The sequence below is a fragment of the Pempheris klunzingeri genome, chromosome 15 (assembly GCF_042242105.1).
Source record: "Pempheris klunzingeri isolate RE-2024b chromosome 15, fPemKlu1.hap1, whole genome shotgun sequence".
NCBI classification, from domain to species: domain Eukaryota; kingdom Metazoa; phylum Chordata; class Actinopteri; order Acropomatiformes; family Pempheridae; genus Pempheris; species Pempheris klunzingeri.
This window is the reverse complement of record NC_092026.1, coordinates 16914918-16933662: the sequence shown is the minus strand read 5'-3', so window position 1 is coordinate 16933662 and position 18745 is coordinate 16914918. Positions and strand designations below refer to the sequence as shown.

Here is an 18745-nt window from a genome sequence, read left to right as displayed (position 1 = left end):
TAGAGAGCTGGAGAACAAGAATGGAGTGGCTTCAAAATTTGAATTGCAGCTCAGCAACTGTCGTGAGTTACCCAGCACGAAGCACACACCCACTGGCCGATTTCAGTTTGAATTCTCCTCCCTTTCTGCTATCTGCGTGTTACTGTTCTCAAAGTCCCCTTCACTGCATGAAACAACAATGTCTGAACTAGCTGGTGCAGTACGGCAGGCCTGCTTGGTGCTTTGGGTGAATGGTAGTCAAGATATACAAAGACAAAATATGTTTAGAACATTTATTGTCTAAGAGGGACGTTAATTTGGGACATCTAACTCTGGCAGCTGTGTGAACCACTGACATTAATGTAATGATCTGTTCCACTTCACACAAGCTTCTCTGATATTGGTTTAATAAGCCTCTGTGAGAGCTACATTCAGCTATTAAATCATCAGTGGTTTTTACAAGCCTAGTGAGCTCCTCCAGAGCTAAAGTAGGCAGAATTCATCTCCAGGGCACAGATGATCAAGTAATCTTTGTTTCTTCATCAGTAAAAGTCATATCACATTGTTGATATACGTCTTTACTGTTTTATGTGAGGTTTGCTTTTGCAGGGATGTACCTATTTTAATTCCAGGGTCTGCCCTCAAGTGTGCAAATGCATTTTGCAATAACCCCGTCGCTGCATCACTCGCTGTGATTGAATTAAAGAAGCACAAACAAGTCAGAGTTTTATTTTCCTCTCTGCCAGAATGATAATGGGTTCAGACAGGCCTTTCGCCAGAAGCAAAGTGTGGACACAGAGAATGCGAGATTAACTTTACACGCACACACTGCTCTCCACAACTGTTTGAACATTTTGATTTGAATGTTGCAAAACTCTGATTGGTGCACAAATTTATGTGAAATCACCTTCTTGCTCTGTTAGTGACTGGCAACCAGTCCAGGGTGTGTGCTGCCTCTCGCCCAGTGTCAGCTGGGATCGGCTCTGGTGCCTTTAAACTCAACTGTGTGCCAAACTTCTATCAAAGAGACGCTACTTTCTCCACTCGGAAAAGGCCATCAGATAAAGACTTTGGGTAAAATTTCACAACAATTGACACCTTAAGTGATGTGTCAACTGCCATCCCTTTGTCTGTGCAGTGGTATCAGTTTAAGGGGTGACACCAGAGAACTTCCTGTGACACCCTAATGGCAGGCTCTGGCCGTGTGCCAAGTGTACTGCTGCCTAATCCTGGGGCCGGTCCAGGGGGGATATCTTATCTCTGTAGCATAATCACTCAGGCTACAACATCCTGGAACCCAGGGGTGCTTTCTGTACAACATTTAGTTTGAAAAATTGATATGGGACAGATCTCAGCTATAATGGCTAGTAACCTGCATGCACAGTGCAAGGACTGAGATGAACTGCAATGTATAATTCAAATGCCTTCACTTGACATGTCACTGCTAAGTACAGTCAGCCTGAAAGCTGCCTTGCTAATGTAAGATTTAAAGGAAGTATACAGTAGATTCGACCTACGTGATTAACAGAATTTTTATTTACAGTTGGCCTTTGTTTTCTTCTTCTTCACATCACCCATGCATTACCACTTTTACACTAATGTTGTAAAAGCAAGTCAAGCTGCAGCACAGAGTGCAAAGTAGGTTACACGAGTACAATTTTCAACAGAAGTGATCTTATCTGTCGTTGCATGTGAGCAGCACAAGCTGTAACAGCCAAGCAGCTGTGTGATTGGGTTTGACATTCCCCCTTCAACAATGAGCCTCTTGTCAACATTAGCCACAGAGCTGCAGTGACCTTTCTTACAAACTTACAAACTGGCCTGTGTGATGCAATGTGAACTTGAAAGGCGTTTTTCCCGAGGGAACGTAGTAAAGACGTATTTCTCTTTACGTCTTTGTTGTTTCATTATGCAGATTAACTTAACTTGTGTGTGTATGTGTGGAAGAAGTGTGTGTTCCTGCTCTCATCTGGCCACTGATTGCGTTTGGCTGTCAGCCCGGCAGTGGGAGCTCCTGTGCTCTCCGAGTTCCAGCAAAGTGTATTCTGCTGTTGGTGTTGGCTGTCACATGTGGCTCCATGTGAGGCTTTAGCAGGAGCACACAGCAGGAAGAAGGAGACCTGCTCTGTTCTCAGCTGCTCAGGCCAGTACCGACTGTTCTGTGGAGCTGTGTGGGTGAGACTGTCTGACTCCCCCCTCCTCTTCCCTACATGCTCAATCACTCACTGATTGCTTCTCTCTTCTTCCATTGCAGCTGGCAAAACACATGCATTAAAGGCTGACAACACAACTGTTACAGACAGGGTGGGCTTCTCACTTCTCTCACTGATTGCTGACCCCCACAATTACTTGTCATGTCTTCATGTGTTTGTATAAATCATTGAGGTGTATTAGGATGCTTTATGTCCCCTGACCCTCCAAAGGTGGGCTGTATAGATAATGGATGGATGTGATGCTTAATAGATGCATAACAGGTTTTTAGGACAACAATCCGTTAGTATCGCAAATAGCTGCTATGTGCACTCAACCATAAATGTTCTGTCAACAAGCATGCAGTCATACTGCCCTTTAACCACATTTGTTATAGCTGGAAGGGTGGCATGTTGCTCTGATGCCATCTCCTGGCTGATAAAAGACATTAAGGAGAAAAAATCAATGGTGTGCTTTTCTCTGCGAGAGGATGAATGAACCATTTCCTCCACTGGAGGTCGACATGGCAACCGCTCATATGAAAGAAATATCATTAGTGCTTCTCAGTGCCGAATGATGATCAATTTAGGTGCCAGGTGATTTTGATCGGCACCACAAACACAGCAAACAACAGTGTACGATGACCGCAGGCCTCGTAAGAATGCAAAACATGACACAGATGCAGCCAAACACCAACAAAATGCAGCCTATATCTGTTCAATATCTGTGTCAGCAAAACAGAATGCTAACACCAGCAGATTCTTAACCACTTGAGGGCAGCGGAAAAACAAGGGGTAAACACAACATCCAGATACCATCACCATTTAGTCTGACATGGCTAATGTGTTAGCAAACTGTTTTTTATTTGCAGATCCAGCAATTGCAGAGCAACATGAGCATTCATTTAGTGTTGTGTTTAAGTCCTCCTGACAAATATAAGTCTTATGCTCACACTTCTTTTAGTTCCTTATTTGTCTCCACCAACTGCTGAGGGAAAGATCTGGCTCTTTAAATGGCAATTGGCTGCAATAATATATTTAATCATTTTTTGCGTTAGTGGCACATCCATATAGACATCTTATTCTTTGTTGAAATAAAATATGCGCTATGGCAGCGTTGACGTTACTGCAAATAAATACCAATGTACGAGCAATAAAGCTGCGGTGATAAACCTTTTCAGGAAAGTAGCTTTGGAAGTTAACTCAGGTCAACCCAGTTAACTTGGAAGTTAATTTGTCAGCCTCACTTTCTAACTAAGCTAGCTAAACATGAAAACTCACTAACAGAAACTTAAACGCTGCTTTAGCTGAGAGCATGTGAGTTTTTCACTGCCTTAAAAGTGGCACAAAACATTTAGGATAACCAAAAAATAGTAAGGCTGGGGGGGTCCAGATAAACGAATATAATCATAATTTGGGGCATAATATAAAACAGTTAAGGGTGCATAAGCATTTTAGGACAACACATAAAAAAGCCCAGCAAACATCAGGTCTCAAACCATTCTATGATCCTCATTTTATCATAGTTTGAAGGTACAGAGTGTAATATCTAATGTAGTATGTTGTACACTGATGAATCTTAATGGCATTCAATGATTAGTTCATGTTTCCTGTGTCAAAGAATAGTAAAATACATAGAGCTGTCTTTATTGGTCAGTATAATTCATGTGCCAACAGTTTGGCAGAATTGTCACTCCCCCCTGTGAGCACCAGCAGACTGACTTATCAACAGAGTGAACGCCACATAGATTTACATGCAGCGTCAGCTTTTCCTCTACTCTGGATATGTCCTGTACTGGCTGAGTAACAGCGACAATTTAGCACATCGTCATGTGTTTAAGCACATTGAGGAGTAATGGTGTTTGTTGAATGAATGTGGCTCCTGCCACAGTGATAAAAAGGCCATGATAAACATGTGCAGTGCAGATAAAATGCTGCTGCTCTGAGTTTTGGCGTGAGATACAGTAACAGAGTGGCTATGCAAGGAATTCCAACACTGACATCTGACTGGAGCAGCTGTCATAGTACATACAGGTCTGCTCTCTGGTTTCTCACCAGTTTTTAATGCATCGCACTGTCATCACTGTCATTAGTATTTTAATACCAAACAGAAAACAGACTGATTTTAGTTTTGTGATCTGCCTTGCATAATAAAAACATATCTCTATTGATCTGAAATTTATCAGGTGACGTTATGGTGGCAGATCTCATATCCGGAAGCCACGAATCACAAGGTGTTAAAGGACTTTGACCACCAGAAATTGCTGTGTCTTGTAAGAGATGCTCTTTAATCACAAGTCAGCCACAAAGACAGAGATGCACAGGTGACTTCTGCTTCTGCTCTTCAGGTATGGGGATGAGTATTCTTCTGATTTTGCAGTATAACCTCATTTGCAATGACAATATGGTAACTGTGTTATGATTTAGAGGGTTTCTTTACCTGCACGAGTTTATAGAGTTTAAACTTGAATATAAATGTCTCTGTTCAAAATTTAGATCTTACCTTTTCTCTCTTTTTTAGAGTAAAGCATGTCTTTCAGCATCAATATAATCATTTAATGCCTATGTAATGGCACACAGTCATACATGTGGGTTTGCTGTCTGAGTGATGGAGTTCATAAACATTAACAGAGTCATATGACTGTCAGTGTGACGATCTGTTATCCAGTAACTCAAATGAAGTTAAACCTCAGCAGCTCGGATGCTTGAAATCAAAAATAAAACTAAACAGATTTCTCTTTTTCTGCTCTGAATGTGACAATAAGCTCGATTGGGCATTTGCAAGCCATATACTTTTTGTCACAAATTATTTGTAAGCATTAACACACAAATTCCTGATTCTGAATAAGGCCATTTGAGGTTGTTGTCACACATTATTGCTGTAACGTTTCCTTATTTTAGCCGCTGTTACTGCAATGGAGACTTTTGGCCTGAGAAGGACCCAGTCCCTGAGGAGCCTTTCTGAGGTTCAGGAGAGGTCATGGGTCATGCCAGCTCCCACCCGCTGGGACAGGAAGTCTGTGTCTCAGCTGGTGCAACAGTGAGTAACAATATACTGCACGTACACATTTACATACACAGCAGCAAAGTGATCTGAGCATACTTGAGCTTTTCTCGCCTCACCGTGCTTCACATTTTTACCAACACTGGAAGCTTCCCAGTTTAGTCCTCTTCTGGTAGCCACTGATGCGTGAAAGTTGAGCGTCAGTGTTTTGTAGGCAGTTTCATTCACCTTTGCTGCTCACAAATTCCCAGCGTGTAATTGTAATTGTTAATACATTTGTCCAAACAGCTACCAAAGCTGTGCTGATCTAAGGACTATTGAAAAAGGGGAGCATAAACACCAGGTAATTCATCTTTTTCTTTCCTTTTTTTCATCATAAGTAATTAACAGGAAAACCGTTAAAACAACACTGAGAAAAAACACATAAAAATCAAACGCTGCTTTCAGGCGTCAGACAGCTGTGTGGACGGTCAGTGGAGGAAGCTGGAGAGACGGGACAGTGTGGCCTTCTGGGGATCTGGAAAAAGCTCACATCTGTCCAGGAGTCGCTCCATGGACTTCCTGCCTCAGAGGGAGTCTTCAGGCACCAAAGCTTTGTGTGCCCTGTTTGAGTCCAAGGCCACCCAGCAGCAAAGCTTCAGCAGCAGCCCTCAGCTGAACTCAGCTGCTGCCACTGGCAGTAAGACAGGGAGAGACTGCCCTCTGCAGGACTGGAGAAGCCACAACATTCCTTTGAAGGATAAAACCATCCAGGTGTGTGAGTTTGATACATGTGTTATTATTTTATACATGATTCAGCATGATGCACCCACCAGATTTTACTACATTGACAGTGCTCAGCAATGCATTCATTGGTTCATTATATGTTAATGTTTAAGTTAAAGCCACCAAGCAACCCAGGGAGGGCAAATCAATTAGGCAAAGTCAACAACATTACATAACATAATGCTCATCCACGTGCTTAAAACCAAATCAAATATGATACACTAGGCGTTAAAGGCCCAGTGTATCATATGTGATACATACACCTCTACATCATCAGTGTGATATTTTTTGTATTTTATCTGTGTTTTATATGTTTTTGTTTGTTTAAGATAAACAAACTGTGAGCATAAATTGCACAAAAATGCCAGATGTAGCAAAAATGATACAAATGAAAACTTTTTAAACTTAAAAAAGCTCCAGTTAAACACTCCAGTTTAAAAAAATTAGAATTTTCTGGGAATCATTTCATGGTTCAGCCTTTAAAGGGTTAAGAGCATTAAGAGACCAGATGTTCAACGTGTTTACACACACCATTGTATCTTATTTATTTAATCTGTACAAAAAACTAATCGGAAAAAAAAGTATAAGTAGCTTGGACAGAAGCCGACAAACTATATTATATTTATTGATAATAACTCCCATTAGGACCCTAGTTTCTCAGACAGGGCACCCAAAAGGAGACATAGTGTCCTGTGATACTAGAAACACCAAAAACATTGTGTTGTAACTGTCTTCTTATCCACAGAGAAGCACTCAGGTGGAAGGAGGAAAGGCCATGAATGGACTCCCGGAGTTTTCCAACAGAGCATCCAGACACTCACACGGTGAGCAGTGGTGCTGAATTTCATGTTTATAGTCACTGGGATCTGATAGGGCAGATGAGATTGGTGCCAGGGTTCCTCAAAGGCATGAGATCACTCTTGTATTTTGGTGCCACAGTTCACAACCAGTTATCCTCCCTTTATAGGACTATTGAAAAAAATCACTGTCACTGAGCTTTGGCAAGGTTGATGATAGTCTTTTAAAATATGTGTACATGCTGAGACATTAAGTGTCATCATGAACATCCTGACAAAGTTGGGTAAGCACTAACTGTGGGAGTTGTGTGGATACAGCTAAATAAAGAAAAGGATGTAGTGGTGTAAATGCATAACTATGTGTTTGGCACACATGCTTAAGATAGGAGTGAGGTTCTGACCATGACGCAGTCCTTGGCCCTCTGAGACCATGCCTCTCTGCGTCCTGGAACTGATACTGATCCATCGTATCATAGTTGACACTTTGACCCTGTGATGTGTTTGCTGTGAGTAAGGCGCAGACGGGAATGTGAGTGAGCGTCGACTGTGTTTCTTGGAGCCAAAAATGGCGGTGTACATTCCAAAACACAGGTGAAAATATTTTAAAACTACAACAACAAATCATATTTCAACCACAAGAAAATGTAAAAACAATATATAATCATCCGATGATAATATGGCAGCCTTGTCAGTGTACCACTTTACCAAAATAGGACCTTCAATATGTGTTTTTTCTATTATGTTGTCCTCCAAACACCCACTGACACACATAGTGCAGGTCCCACCCAGTGCCCGTTATAGTGGGTGACAATGTAGCTATGGGAATGGGAGGTGGAGGGGTGCCCCAGTCTCTCAGTGACCAACAGAGGTGATTGACTCAGCTGAGCAGCAGCAGCCGCCAGCCCACCCTCCCAAAATAGCCAAAGTCTTCCACTGGGGCAGCGGGCTCTGATAAAAATCAGCTGTCACCAAGGCCACAGGACTAGAAAGAGCTCAGTCACAGTAAACTGAGGAGCAGAGAGGAGAACAGGGACTCACAGGGGCCTTGAGAGTCGGTTATCCAGCACAGCGGCGGTACACAGGGAAGAGACCGAGAACAACGCTGGATGATATTTTAGTGAGTATCGTAAATATTGAAATGGAGGCAACTGATGCAAATGTGTAGTTAATCACAAAAATACAAGTACTGCTGTATAATGACTGCTGCTACTGAAATTAATGCACTGTGTTATATCATAATACTTTATTCTGTCAGTGGTGATACTGATTAGAATAAATGTGGGGTGAAGTACTTTTATTTCAGCAAAACAGCATTCAGAACTTTAATATAAAGTTTAATACTGTGCGAGTATATTAATGATAAGTCTGTGAGGAACAGAATACTTATCAAGGGTTAATTAAGAGGATAGAAGTATTGATAAATGTTTAAATTACCAGCTATGACAAAAGAAGAAAGAAACTACAGTATGAATGTATACAGTCTGAATGCATGTTATCTGGCTGTTAATGGTGTCTGTTTCTTTATGAATGATATCAGAGCTAAACAAGGTCACTAAGTGTTATGACTATGTTGCTGGCATCTTCATTAAGTCTTAAGTGGCTATCAGTTTTCAGATCCTCATCCTTAGAGATTCCTGGAATGGGAGGTCAGACAACAGGATCACTCGGTCTTAAGCTTTCCTTCTTTCTATCATCAAAAGAACTACGATGAATTAAGAAACGAGAGGCAGGATATCTGTCATAAAAGCAATAAGGATAAAACACTTTTATTGACTGGTGTGACACACAGTGGTGTGATGTGCTCTTTGCTGGTCTGTGGCCCCTTTGGGACACTGGTTTTCATTACAGTCTGTGAATGTGGCTACAATCGCCAACAGCTGATGATGGTGAAGGTGGTGGCGGTGAAGAACAAATGCCAACTGCATTTCACCATCATTTGTACAGCTGCCAGCACCCCAAAACGCCCCCCACATTACTGTGCCGCTAATAGCTCCTCTTCATTCCTGGAGAACGAGCCCAGATCAAAGAGATGTCAGCAGAAATCGCTTTGAAAGTGTGGGAATCACCGAGAAAGGTCTCAGCAACTGTACAAATCAGTATTTCAGCAGCTGTTGATACTAGTGTGTGTGATAATTGATAAAGTTGACCTCTCAGTTTAGTGGGTGAGGACACGCATGGCACTCAGTTGCCTCATTCTGTCTGCTCACCCATCTATGAAAATGCTTTAAGTCCGGACTCGTGAGAGGCGCCAGCGTGCTGGTCCATCCTTTTGTCCAGGGAGGGCTTAGTGTGTGAAAAGGGGAGGTGTGTTAAAATCTGGCCATTAGTTACAGCTGGATGGTCTGTGCAACATATTGGACTGTTGACCTCTGCCCATATTGTTCACAGTGCTGTTGTTGAAATGTTTTCTCATTTATCAGGAACAACTGTATTATTGCAGGGTGAAATAGCTTCAGGTTAAATAATGTACGCTGAGCTGAGATCCATTTCCATGTTTTTCATGGGGTCAGGTGGTCGCATTCCTTTGGTCAGGTGTTGATGGTTTGATGGCAGAGAGCTCACACAAACAATGTGCAAACAATCTGTGTCACTCCAGCTGAGCTAGCAGTTGCTGTGTTTTTTTGCTTCTTGGGCGTCATGGTCAGACCATGGCATGCAGTTTGATGAAGGTCCCTGGCAGCAGGCAGGCTGTGTGGGCTTATTTGTCTTGTCAGCTACTGGGATCAAAACCTTTGTAAACTGACTTGTTTGTTACAATGTTTTTTTCTTTTGCAGAATAAATCATATGTAGGTTCATTTAAACAATAAGTCCCACAACCCACTTAAAGTCACTGTTAGTTTTGCCTCATGCTGTAGGCCATGTTGCAGATGAAATAGTTTCCACAAGTTAACAGGGAGCCACAAGAGTGATAAGAAAGATTCCAGCATCACTATAAATACACCCTCTATGAGCATAACTATAAATATACACAGTGTTATCATTTAGACACACTACTTGAGTCCTACTTTTGCAAGTCTCTGTCAACAAATCTACACTAGCAAAAGCAAAACCACCAAACACTTATTTCTTTCAGTTATTGGTATTTTTATTGATCGCATTTTGAAATAAATATATCAAGTAGTTGTGATGTTAGATTTATTTTGTCTTCTCTATTGCAGATGACAAATATAGTCCATCAGTGAAGAAGGGGGGCACCCCGACAAGACAAAGCAGAGACAGGATATCTACTTCCTCCTCGGTGAGAGACAGATCAGCACTCTATCTGTCAAGAGCAGCAGCTATCGACTCCACAGGAGGCTCAACACAGCCAGTGAGTTCCTGAGATGCCTCTCATTCCTCCCCACACACTGAGGTTAAAGGCTTAAATACGGAATGGCCACTCTGCTCTGTCACAAAAGGAGCGACTCAACATTTTACAATAAATCTATTGCATACTTTAAATGTACAGCACATGTGCAGTGCAGCACACTTTTACAGAATGTAACTTACTCGTGATCCAAACTGATCTATATCATACTATATTTTTCTGTTGTTCAACAGGAATTCGTTGGTACTACAGGAACAAGGGCTAAAAACACTAAGGTAGTGTATAGTTCTCGTGGCATTGTTTCCACAGTGTGTGAGTGCTATTAGTATGCGTGCTGTGTAACTGACTCTCATTTGCTTGTATGGCCAAAGGTACAGTTAAACTTTGACCTAAAGAGGTAACACACTATCAACCCACGGTGTATCATATTCTTGTCTCGTGGCCTGCACTACAATAACAATGTATTTAAGGTTTGGTGTCAATGGTACATTAATGTCTGCATGACCAGGCAACAATATTAATAAACAGCAAGCTACAGTGCATCAGAACACTGACAGAGCTACAAATTACTGCACTGAAGCTGCTACGATCTGTAACATTTTATATTAACGATTATTCAAATGATAGATCGTTCAACTATGATGTTTGCCACAACTCAGTCTTTCAGCTCAATATTTTGGTTTGTGTCAGGCAGAGGTTTACAGCAAACAGCTCTAAAAACCCATGTGGTGAATGTAGTGGAACATTACAACTTAAAAACCAAGCTATTTTCCTCGGAAATTGGTGGAGACCAAAAAAAAAATTTTAAAGGAAAACAAATAGACTTATATTTGTCAGGTCACCAGACTTCAAATGAATAATAACTTTGCTCCGTCACTGCTGGATGTGCCACTGTTTGCTGACAAGTTTGGCAAATGAAAAAGGCGCTATTGCATCACTGTTGTGTTTACAGCTTGTTTCAGTTGCCCACAATATCTTAATGCAGGTTTAATGCAGATTTGCAGACGTTTCCGGGTGTTTATGTTAAGAATAGTTCAGATATTAATGTAACATAGTGCTCTTAGAGCATAGACTAGGTGTCGGTGTGATTTCTACCTACTAACAGCTATGAAGTGTTTTGTTAACCCTGGTGTGACAGAGGATGGTTTGCTGTGAAACATCAAGCGAGCATAGAAAAAGGTAAAGTATGGCCTCACTTGACAAAATGCATGTCATTCTAATAATTCTAATACCTTAACTAATACTGTTTTCGATTACTGAAACCTGACAATATTACTCCCATCTGTCTTTCATTTAAAGATGGCTGAAGCAGCCAGGAAAATCACAGTTTCACAATCATCTCATGATGAAGACGACCTTCCTCCCCCCCCACCTCCTCCTGTGCCACCTAGACCCCTCAGCTATGAAGAGCCTTCAGCATTAAGTAGTATCCCAGTGCCTCCACCTAAAGAAACCTTTTCCACAATCTACCAGCAACGGCAGAAGAGCGAGCTGAAGCGGCTCTTTAAACACATCCACCCAGACCTACGGGCAAGTCTCGATGATATTGCAGATGATGACTTAATGAGGGTGGTGAAATCAGAAAGCACCCAGGCAGCAGATGCAGCTTATCAGGGAGAAGTGCAGTCCATGAGGTGGATCTTTGAGAACTGGACTCTGGACAATATTGGGGATCCTCATATAACCAAGAAGTTGCTGTATGATGAGGAGCTGAAAGGTGGAGACGTCAGAGGTACCTCCTGTAGGTTTGAACACATGGACAGCACCCAACAAATGTCTGCTAAAAGACAGACTTCTGTCAGAGGGGATGTGAGAACATCCATGTGGCTGTTTGAGACCCAGCCCTTAGATTCTCTAAATCAATCAAAAAGAGAAGAAGACGAGTTGGTGGAAGCAGTGCTGAAAGAACCCATCCAGCCAGGAGATGTTAGAGGCACACGGCTGCTTTTTGAATCTAAACCACTGAGTGACTTGGGACGCTACAACTCCATAGAAGATTATAGCTTCCTCAAACTGAGATCTGAACTTCAGGAGCAGACAGGAGATGTCCAGAAGACTATAAAACTATTCCAGGCAGAACCCTGTTGTGCCATCAGAGATAACAGTGGCAATATCCATGAGATTAAATCCATCTGCAGGGAGGAGATTAACAGCAGTAACATCAGCACTGCCCGTTGGCTTTTTAAAACCCAGCCTTTGGATCTGATTAATAAGGGAACTGATGGGGTTAAAATTATTCGGGGTATATCTCTGGAAGAGGGACACAGAGGAGGAGTTGACCAAAAGAGGTGGATGTTTGAAACTCAGTCATTTGACACAATACAAGAGGTCGTGGGAGTTGACAAGTTTGAAGGAATGTTGGCTGAATGTGCAGGTGAGGCTGATGTCGTCAACAAGAAGAAGCTCTTTGAGATGCAACCCTTGGCAGCACTAAAAGGAGACTCTGAAGCAAAGGCTTTGGAGAAGGAAGAAATTATTGGAGGAAATGTCAAGACCTCTCTGTGGCTATTTGAAACTCAACCCATGGATACCCTTAATGATAACTATGAGGTTGGGCATTTGAAGAAAATTACCCTTTCAGCTGACGAACAAGGAGAAGTAAAAGGCAAAGCACAAAGATTTGAGAGCAGCAGCATTGAAAAGAATACCTCATTCAAGGAACAAGAGATTGAGAAGGGTGATGTTAAGGGATTCAAACATCTTTTTGAAACAATTCCTCTGAGCAAAATTGCTCATTCTGATGAGGAGATTTTTGAGAAACAAACGGCAATTGCAGCAGGAGACGTAAAAGGTAACAAGGCAATGTTTGAGACAATTCCTTTATATGCAATAAAGGACAGCTCTGGAAACCTCCACAAGGTCACAACAGTCAGCAGAGAAGAATTCATCAAAGGGAAGGTCCAAAATTATAAGTGGATGTTCGAGACCAAGCCTTTAGATGAGCTTTCAGAGGGAAAAGAAAGTGTTGAGGTAATTAAAGGCATCACCAGACAGGAGGATACAATGGGCGATGTCAATATGGCAAAGTGGCTTTTTGAAACCCAGACAATAGATGGGATCCATTCCAAGTTCAACCAGACAGAGCAGAGTACTTCCCCAGAAGAGGAGCCTTGTAAAGGAGATGTCAAGACCTGTAAATGGTTATTTGAGACACAACCAATGGACATTTTGTACGACAAATCAGAAAAAGTGAATGATAAAGAGGCCATTGACAATGCCAATGTCAAGTCCATTACTTGGCTTTTTGACTCACAGCCTCTTGACAGCATCAAGGATGGCGAAGAGTACAACTTGAGGCTATGCAGCACCATAGAGGATTCTGTCAAATCGGAGGTTGGTGTTCAAACAGTCAAACATCTTTTTGAAACAGAAACTTTGGACAAAATAAGAAAGGATGCAAATTCTGAGCACGATGTGAGATGCATCAGCCAAGTCAACTTTCAGTCTGGAGATGTCTCACGAGTCAAGGAACTTTTTGAATCTCAGTCCCTCGATGAAATCGGATCAGAAATGGCAACAACATCTAATGAACAGAAACAAGATGAGCACATTGAAAAAGGTTCAGTGCATACATTTACTTGGATGTTTGAGAACTGTCCTACGAAATGGATCAATAAGGACAATGGTGATGCAAACATTCAGAGAGTCGATAGTGCAGAGACTGGTGATGTGCAGAGCAAAAAGTTTATATTTGAGACCTCCTCCCTGGACAAAATCCATGACCAACCCTTTGAGCAGAAGTCAGACTCTCTGGAACAGCCTGTGAGCAATGTTGATGTAAAGTCGAGCACCATGATGTTTGAGTCCCTGCCACTGTATGCCATCAGAGACAAAGAGGGCCAGTTTCATGAAGTTACAACTGTGAAAAAAGAGGAGATAAAGAGTGGTGATGTGAGAGGAGCAAGGTGGATGTTTGAGACAAAACCCCTTGATGCCATCAAGGCAGAGAATGAAGTTTATGTGATCCGGGCTGTTACCCAAGAAGATGTCAAGAAAGGAGATGTCAAATCAGCCAGCTGGAAGTTTGAGACACAACCTCTGGACTCTCTCACTGGCCAAGAAAAGCCCTCTGTCAGGGTCATTGAAGACTTAGGAAGTAGCAATGTGCAGCTCAGTAAACAGATATTTGAATCTGAGCAGTCATGCCAGAAGTTTGTGCGAATGGTTAGTGTCACTGACATCCAACATGGGGATGTCAGGACCTCCACCTGGCTCTTTGAGAACCAAACCATTGACAGTCTGAAAGGGGAACCTCAGGAGCAAGGTCCAGTAAACACAGTCCACAGAGAAGACAGCCAAAAAGGAGATGTGAAACGCTGCACTTGGCTGTTTGAATCGCAGCCACTGGACAAGATCAAGGAGTCTGAAGATATCTTAGTGCAAGGTGCTGAGGAGGAGATACCAAAAGCGGATGTGAAGTGCACTACCTGGCTCTTTGAGACCACTCCACTGGACAAAATCACTGCCAGCAGTGTTGCTGAAACTCTGTCTTACCTGTATCAAATGATGTTTGTTCACTCAAGCGGCATCATAATAGAAGCAAATGAAAGCAGAAATGTTAACATGGCAAAATATCTGTTTGAAAGCAACAAAGGTGTCCAAATCCAGAAAGAAGAGGTTGTTAGGGGTAACATCAGGAACATCATGTTACAACTTCTACTCAAACCAACCCTCAAGCCCCAAGTTAATCTTCTTAGAGAGGTGGAGATGGGCAAAATTAATACCACAGTAGTAGAGCTTCCCGTCTACGAATCAGCCACAACTATCACCCTCGAGAGTGATAAAAGAGTACAAAACATTGTCCAGATGATCGATGACTTGCTCGCTCAAGATAAGGATTTGAAAAAAGGAATCATAATGCAAGAGTCTGCAGGTGGGCAAGCAGAGATGTCAGTTTATTCACTCATCTGCAATTATGAAAGGAAAACTGAGAGTCACGTCAGAGAGAAGGGAGATGTCAAGTCCACGATTGGAAACCTGTTAGCAACTGCCAATAGTCAGAAGACTGCAGCATTGTGCAGAGTGGATGAAAATGAAAAGGGGAATGTGAATTTGTACAAAAGTTGCATTGAGAAAGGAGAGCTGCAGTACCTTAAAAGTCTTCACACTGAGGCTTCAGGAGATGAAGTTGATTACAGCTCTCTGACTGAGGAGCATGTTGAAGTCGTGCAGGGGGATGTGAAGGAAGCAAAGAGAAGTCTCTGTCAGCAAAAAGAGCAGGTGGAACGAACCATTTCTGATGTTTTGCCAGGGGATGTTAAGAACACCAAAAAGGTTTTTTCATCTGAGTGCTCCTTCAGTATTGACAACTGTGCTCCAAAGGAAGAAATAATCCCTGGGGATGTCTCATCAGCAAAGCAACAACTTGCAGTAAAGCAAGCTATTGTGGTAGAAAAAGAGGAAATTGTACCTGGGGACATCAAGGCAACTCTGCAGTCATTAGAACGTGCAAAGCAACAGAGCATGTGTGTGGAGCGGGAGATCATTAAACCTGGAACTATCTACGACATGGACATGTCTGCTCAAGGTCCTGAAATAGAAGGAAGCCAAGGACAAAAAGAAGTAATTATTTCTGGAGATGTAAAAGCGGCTAAAAAGTCCCTTGAAATGGCTAAGCAGCAAAGCATGCATGTGGAGCGTGAAGCAGTTGTCCCTGGAAAAATATACAACCTGAATGTCACAGCACAAGAGGAAAGCTCTTCAGCAGTGATGCAATCAACATGTTCATCTTCCTCCAGATGCCAGCAAATCAAGACTTATCCAAAGGTCAGTGCTGCAGAGAAAGATCGGAAAAGCCATGTTTCCTTTGAAGCTTGTCAGCAAAATGCAGTCATAGTCAAAAATTATGCCCCAGAATTGCTGCCACCTTATGTAAGTTGTGAGTGTAATGGTCAGATAACAGAAGATGAGACAGAAGAAACTATCAGAGGAGATGTGAAGGCAGCGATTAGGTCTCTGAAGAGTGCAGCAACAGAGCAGAAGCTCCTAGATAAAGAAGATATTGTAAGAGGTAATGTTCAATTGGCTCTGCAGTCTCTTGAGAGGTCTAGTGTAAATGTATCCAAAGGAGACTATAAAGCTGCAATGATATACAGGAATTCAGGGAAGGCTTGTTCAGGGAGGAGCAAGACTGTTCACAAACAGTGTGTTGTAGTGTCTGTGCCTCCATCTGACACGAAATTGTCTCCTTCAATTTCAGTAACCTGTGAAGGACAACCATCAATTACAACACTGCATTCAACACCCAACGCTGTAGCAAATGGAAACTCTAAATCATCCAGCTCTGAGAGTGTAACTCCACCTCCACTCCCTCAAAAGACAAGTGAGAAACCGCAGAGGCCAACTTTACCGCCAAAGCCGCAATGGACGAGATCAGTAGTTGTGGAAGATCAGAATATTTCACCAACGCCTGCTCCCGAAGTTTTTTGCCCCATTAAAGACAACACAGAAAGTGCAGTGATTCCTCCAAACCAAAGAGAACAGTTTCCTGTGCCCTCCACAGATAAACTACCAGAAACAAAAACACATGACAAAATCAGTAAAGACACCTTACATGAAACATACCAACAAAGCTGTGCTGATGGAGCAGTGCAAGACTCAAAACAGACACCTGAACATCTAGGCCTACTAATGGACTCAAAGGCTCAAGACAGTAAGAAAAAGACAACAACATCACTTACGGGGAGAAAATCGGACTGCAGAGTAACGGTGTCAAATAACAATGAAGTGGAGATGGAGAGAAATGTAATACAGAAAATCAATGCAGCTGAGGAGATACAAATGTGCATGAAGAATTATGCAGAAGATGTGAAACATGAAATGAACATGAGTTTACAGGCTGCTCTACAGAACTTTGAAAGAAAAGAAGACAAAAGAACCCCTTTGCTGTCCAAGAAGGTGAAAGTAATAAATTATGTTAGTGACCATAAACAAACCAACAAAACCACTGCTCCACAACAACCTCCGAGAAAACAGTGCAGCACAGATAACACACAGCAAACGCCAAAGACTGACAGCCCAGTAGATGCATGCCATGTACAGCAAAATGACCTCAATGAAAAGCAGCCCAAACTTGAGGATAAAGTTGTTTTAAGAGAGAAGAAAGTAAAAGAGACAGATGATGAAAGAAGACAAAGGCTCTCTGTCCACAAGGAGGAGATCATGAGAGGAAATGTGAAAGCGGCCATGGAAATCTTTGAAAATTTGAGAAAACGAGACGAACTCAAAGGAATCTTGTCTCAGGTGCAAGAGATAGAGGGAGAGACCAGCAGTGCAGACGTTAGCTCCTTGAACACATTATATGAGAATGTCCCTGCTTGGATGGCGACACCAAGCAGAAATGCAAAGCAAAGTAAAATGGAGGAAAAGAAAGTCGAAGTAGAGACACAGGATGATGATCTAGAAAGCATCTCGTCAGTTGAGACTGCATTTGAAGATCTGGAGAAGGCGAGCAAGGAAATAATGAATCTGAAGGAACAAACGTTGGCAAAACTTCTTGACATTGAAGAGGCAATTAAAAAGGCTTTGTACTCTGTCTCCAATTTGAAATCTGAGGCTGACATTGCAGGGTTGTCAGGACTGTTTGATGAATCTTTGCAATCTGAGCAAAACATTCAACCTGCCAACAACATCAGGAAAATAAGCATTGTTTCAAGCAAGGCCAAATCCGGTCAAATGAAAGAGACATCTGGCATTAGTATGCAAAGTGATTCAGATTCAAGTCCCTCTAAACAAGAAGCGCCCAGACAAGTGCCCAGTAAGCCACTCATCCGACAGTCTTCCTCCCAGTCTTCCCCGTCATTCATCTCTATTCACTCAGCTGCCAGAAAGCCTGCCGAACCACCAAAGTCACCCATGTCAACATTTAAACCAAAAACAGAGGGTAATCCTCAAAGTTGCTGTGATGCAAACAGTGATCTAGGACAGGAGGCCGTTGCTGCCGTTGAGCCCTCAAAGAATGTTCACAGTCCTGCTCAACGCAAGGTCAGTGTGCTGGAGGTGAAAACTGTTCCAGAGCAACCAGCAGGAATATTTGGCACAAAGACTGTCAGTGAAACATACGAAGAGACTGATGGCTTTGGTAATGTATTTGTTTCTTCTGTGACTTCAACATTTGTCACCCAACAGTCTGACAGCAAATCATCTGGCCTGTTTGGGAGTCCAGCCAGATATGAGGTCATGACATCCCCACTAATTCGAAGATCTGGTCACCCTTTTGAAGATAAAGTGTTGAGCAACGCCAAGGAGGAAGGGACGGTGTTTGTAACATTTAGCCAACCAAAGGAAAAGCACTGAATATGACACGAAGTGCATATCCAACTCCTTTAATTTTAGGACAGCAGTTATTCCATTTGTGTATTTAATAGATTATGTTTTAATGATAAAAGGTTTTGTTAGTCATAAAATTGATCCCATGAAATGATGAAAATGTTGACTTATAATTAAAGAATAAATTGTCTTAGATTTTATACTGTAACCTCATGATAAAGTGTTACGTTCTTTTATTAAAGCTAAGCATTTAGTTGATACTGTATGTTCTGTCGTGTAAATTGTCAAATAAATAACAGTTTCACAGTTGTCATTGTGAAACATTATTCTATCCTTACACTGGCCCCACATCGTTATTCCACACCTTTTAAAACCTAAAGAGAATTAATTATTGAAAGTGATCATGGAGTGTGCTACAGACAGGTTAGCTCACAG

The 18745-nt window shown here is 42.0% G+C and overlaps 1 protein-coding gene across 2 annotated transcripts; it reads left to right on the top strand.

The window, feature by feature from the left end:
- The first annotated feature begins 4440 nt into the window (after window positions 1-4440).
- Window positions 4441-18745, top strand: xirp1 (xin actin binding repeat containing 1). 2 transcript variants are annotated; one of them, XM_070844481.1, is made up of 8 exons: window positions 4441-4516; window positions 5070-5208; window positions 5461-5515; window positions 5620-5925; window positions 6683-6761; window positions 9894-10045; window positions 10276-10317; window positions 11342-18745. In XM_070844481.1, the coding sequence occupies exons 2-8, from the start codon at window positions 5084-5086 to the stop codon at window positions 18335-18337; spliced, it is 7755 nt and encodes a 2584-aa protein (XP_070700582.1). In that variant the 5' UTR covers window positions 4441-4516; window positions 5070-5083; the 3' UTR covers window positions 18338-18745. The 2 variants fall into 2 exon arrangements, with proteins under 2 accessions (XP_070700582.1, XP_070700581.1); XM_070844480.1 differs by lacking the exons at window positions 4441-4516; window positions 5070-5208; window positions 5461-5515; ... (2 more) ...; window positions 9894-10045; window positions 10276-10317 and adding an exon at window positions 11001-11221.

What these genes read in the sequence shown, in the direction of transcription:
- xirp1 (XM_070844481.1), top strand. Translation starts at nt 5,084, where the DNA reads ATGGAGACTTTTGGCCTGAGAAGGACCCAGTCCCTGAGGAGCCTTTCT. An exon ending in GTGTCTCAGCTGGTGCAACA is followed by an intron (nt 5,209 to 5,460) that starts GTGAGTAACAAT and finishes TTGTCCAAACAG; the next exon opens with CTACCAAAGCTGTGCTGATC. An exon ending in AGCATCCAGACACTCACACG is followed by an intron (nt 6,762 to 9,893) that starts GTGAGCAGTGGT and finishes TCTCTATTGCAG; the next exon opens with ATGACAAATATAGTCCATCA.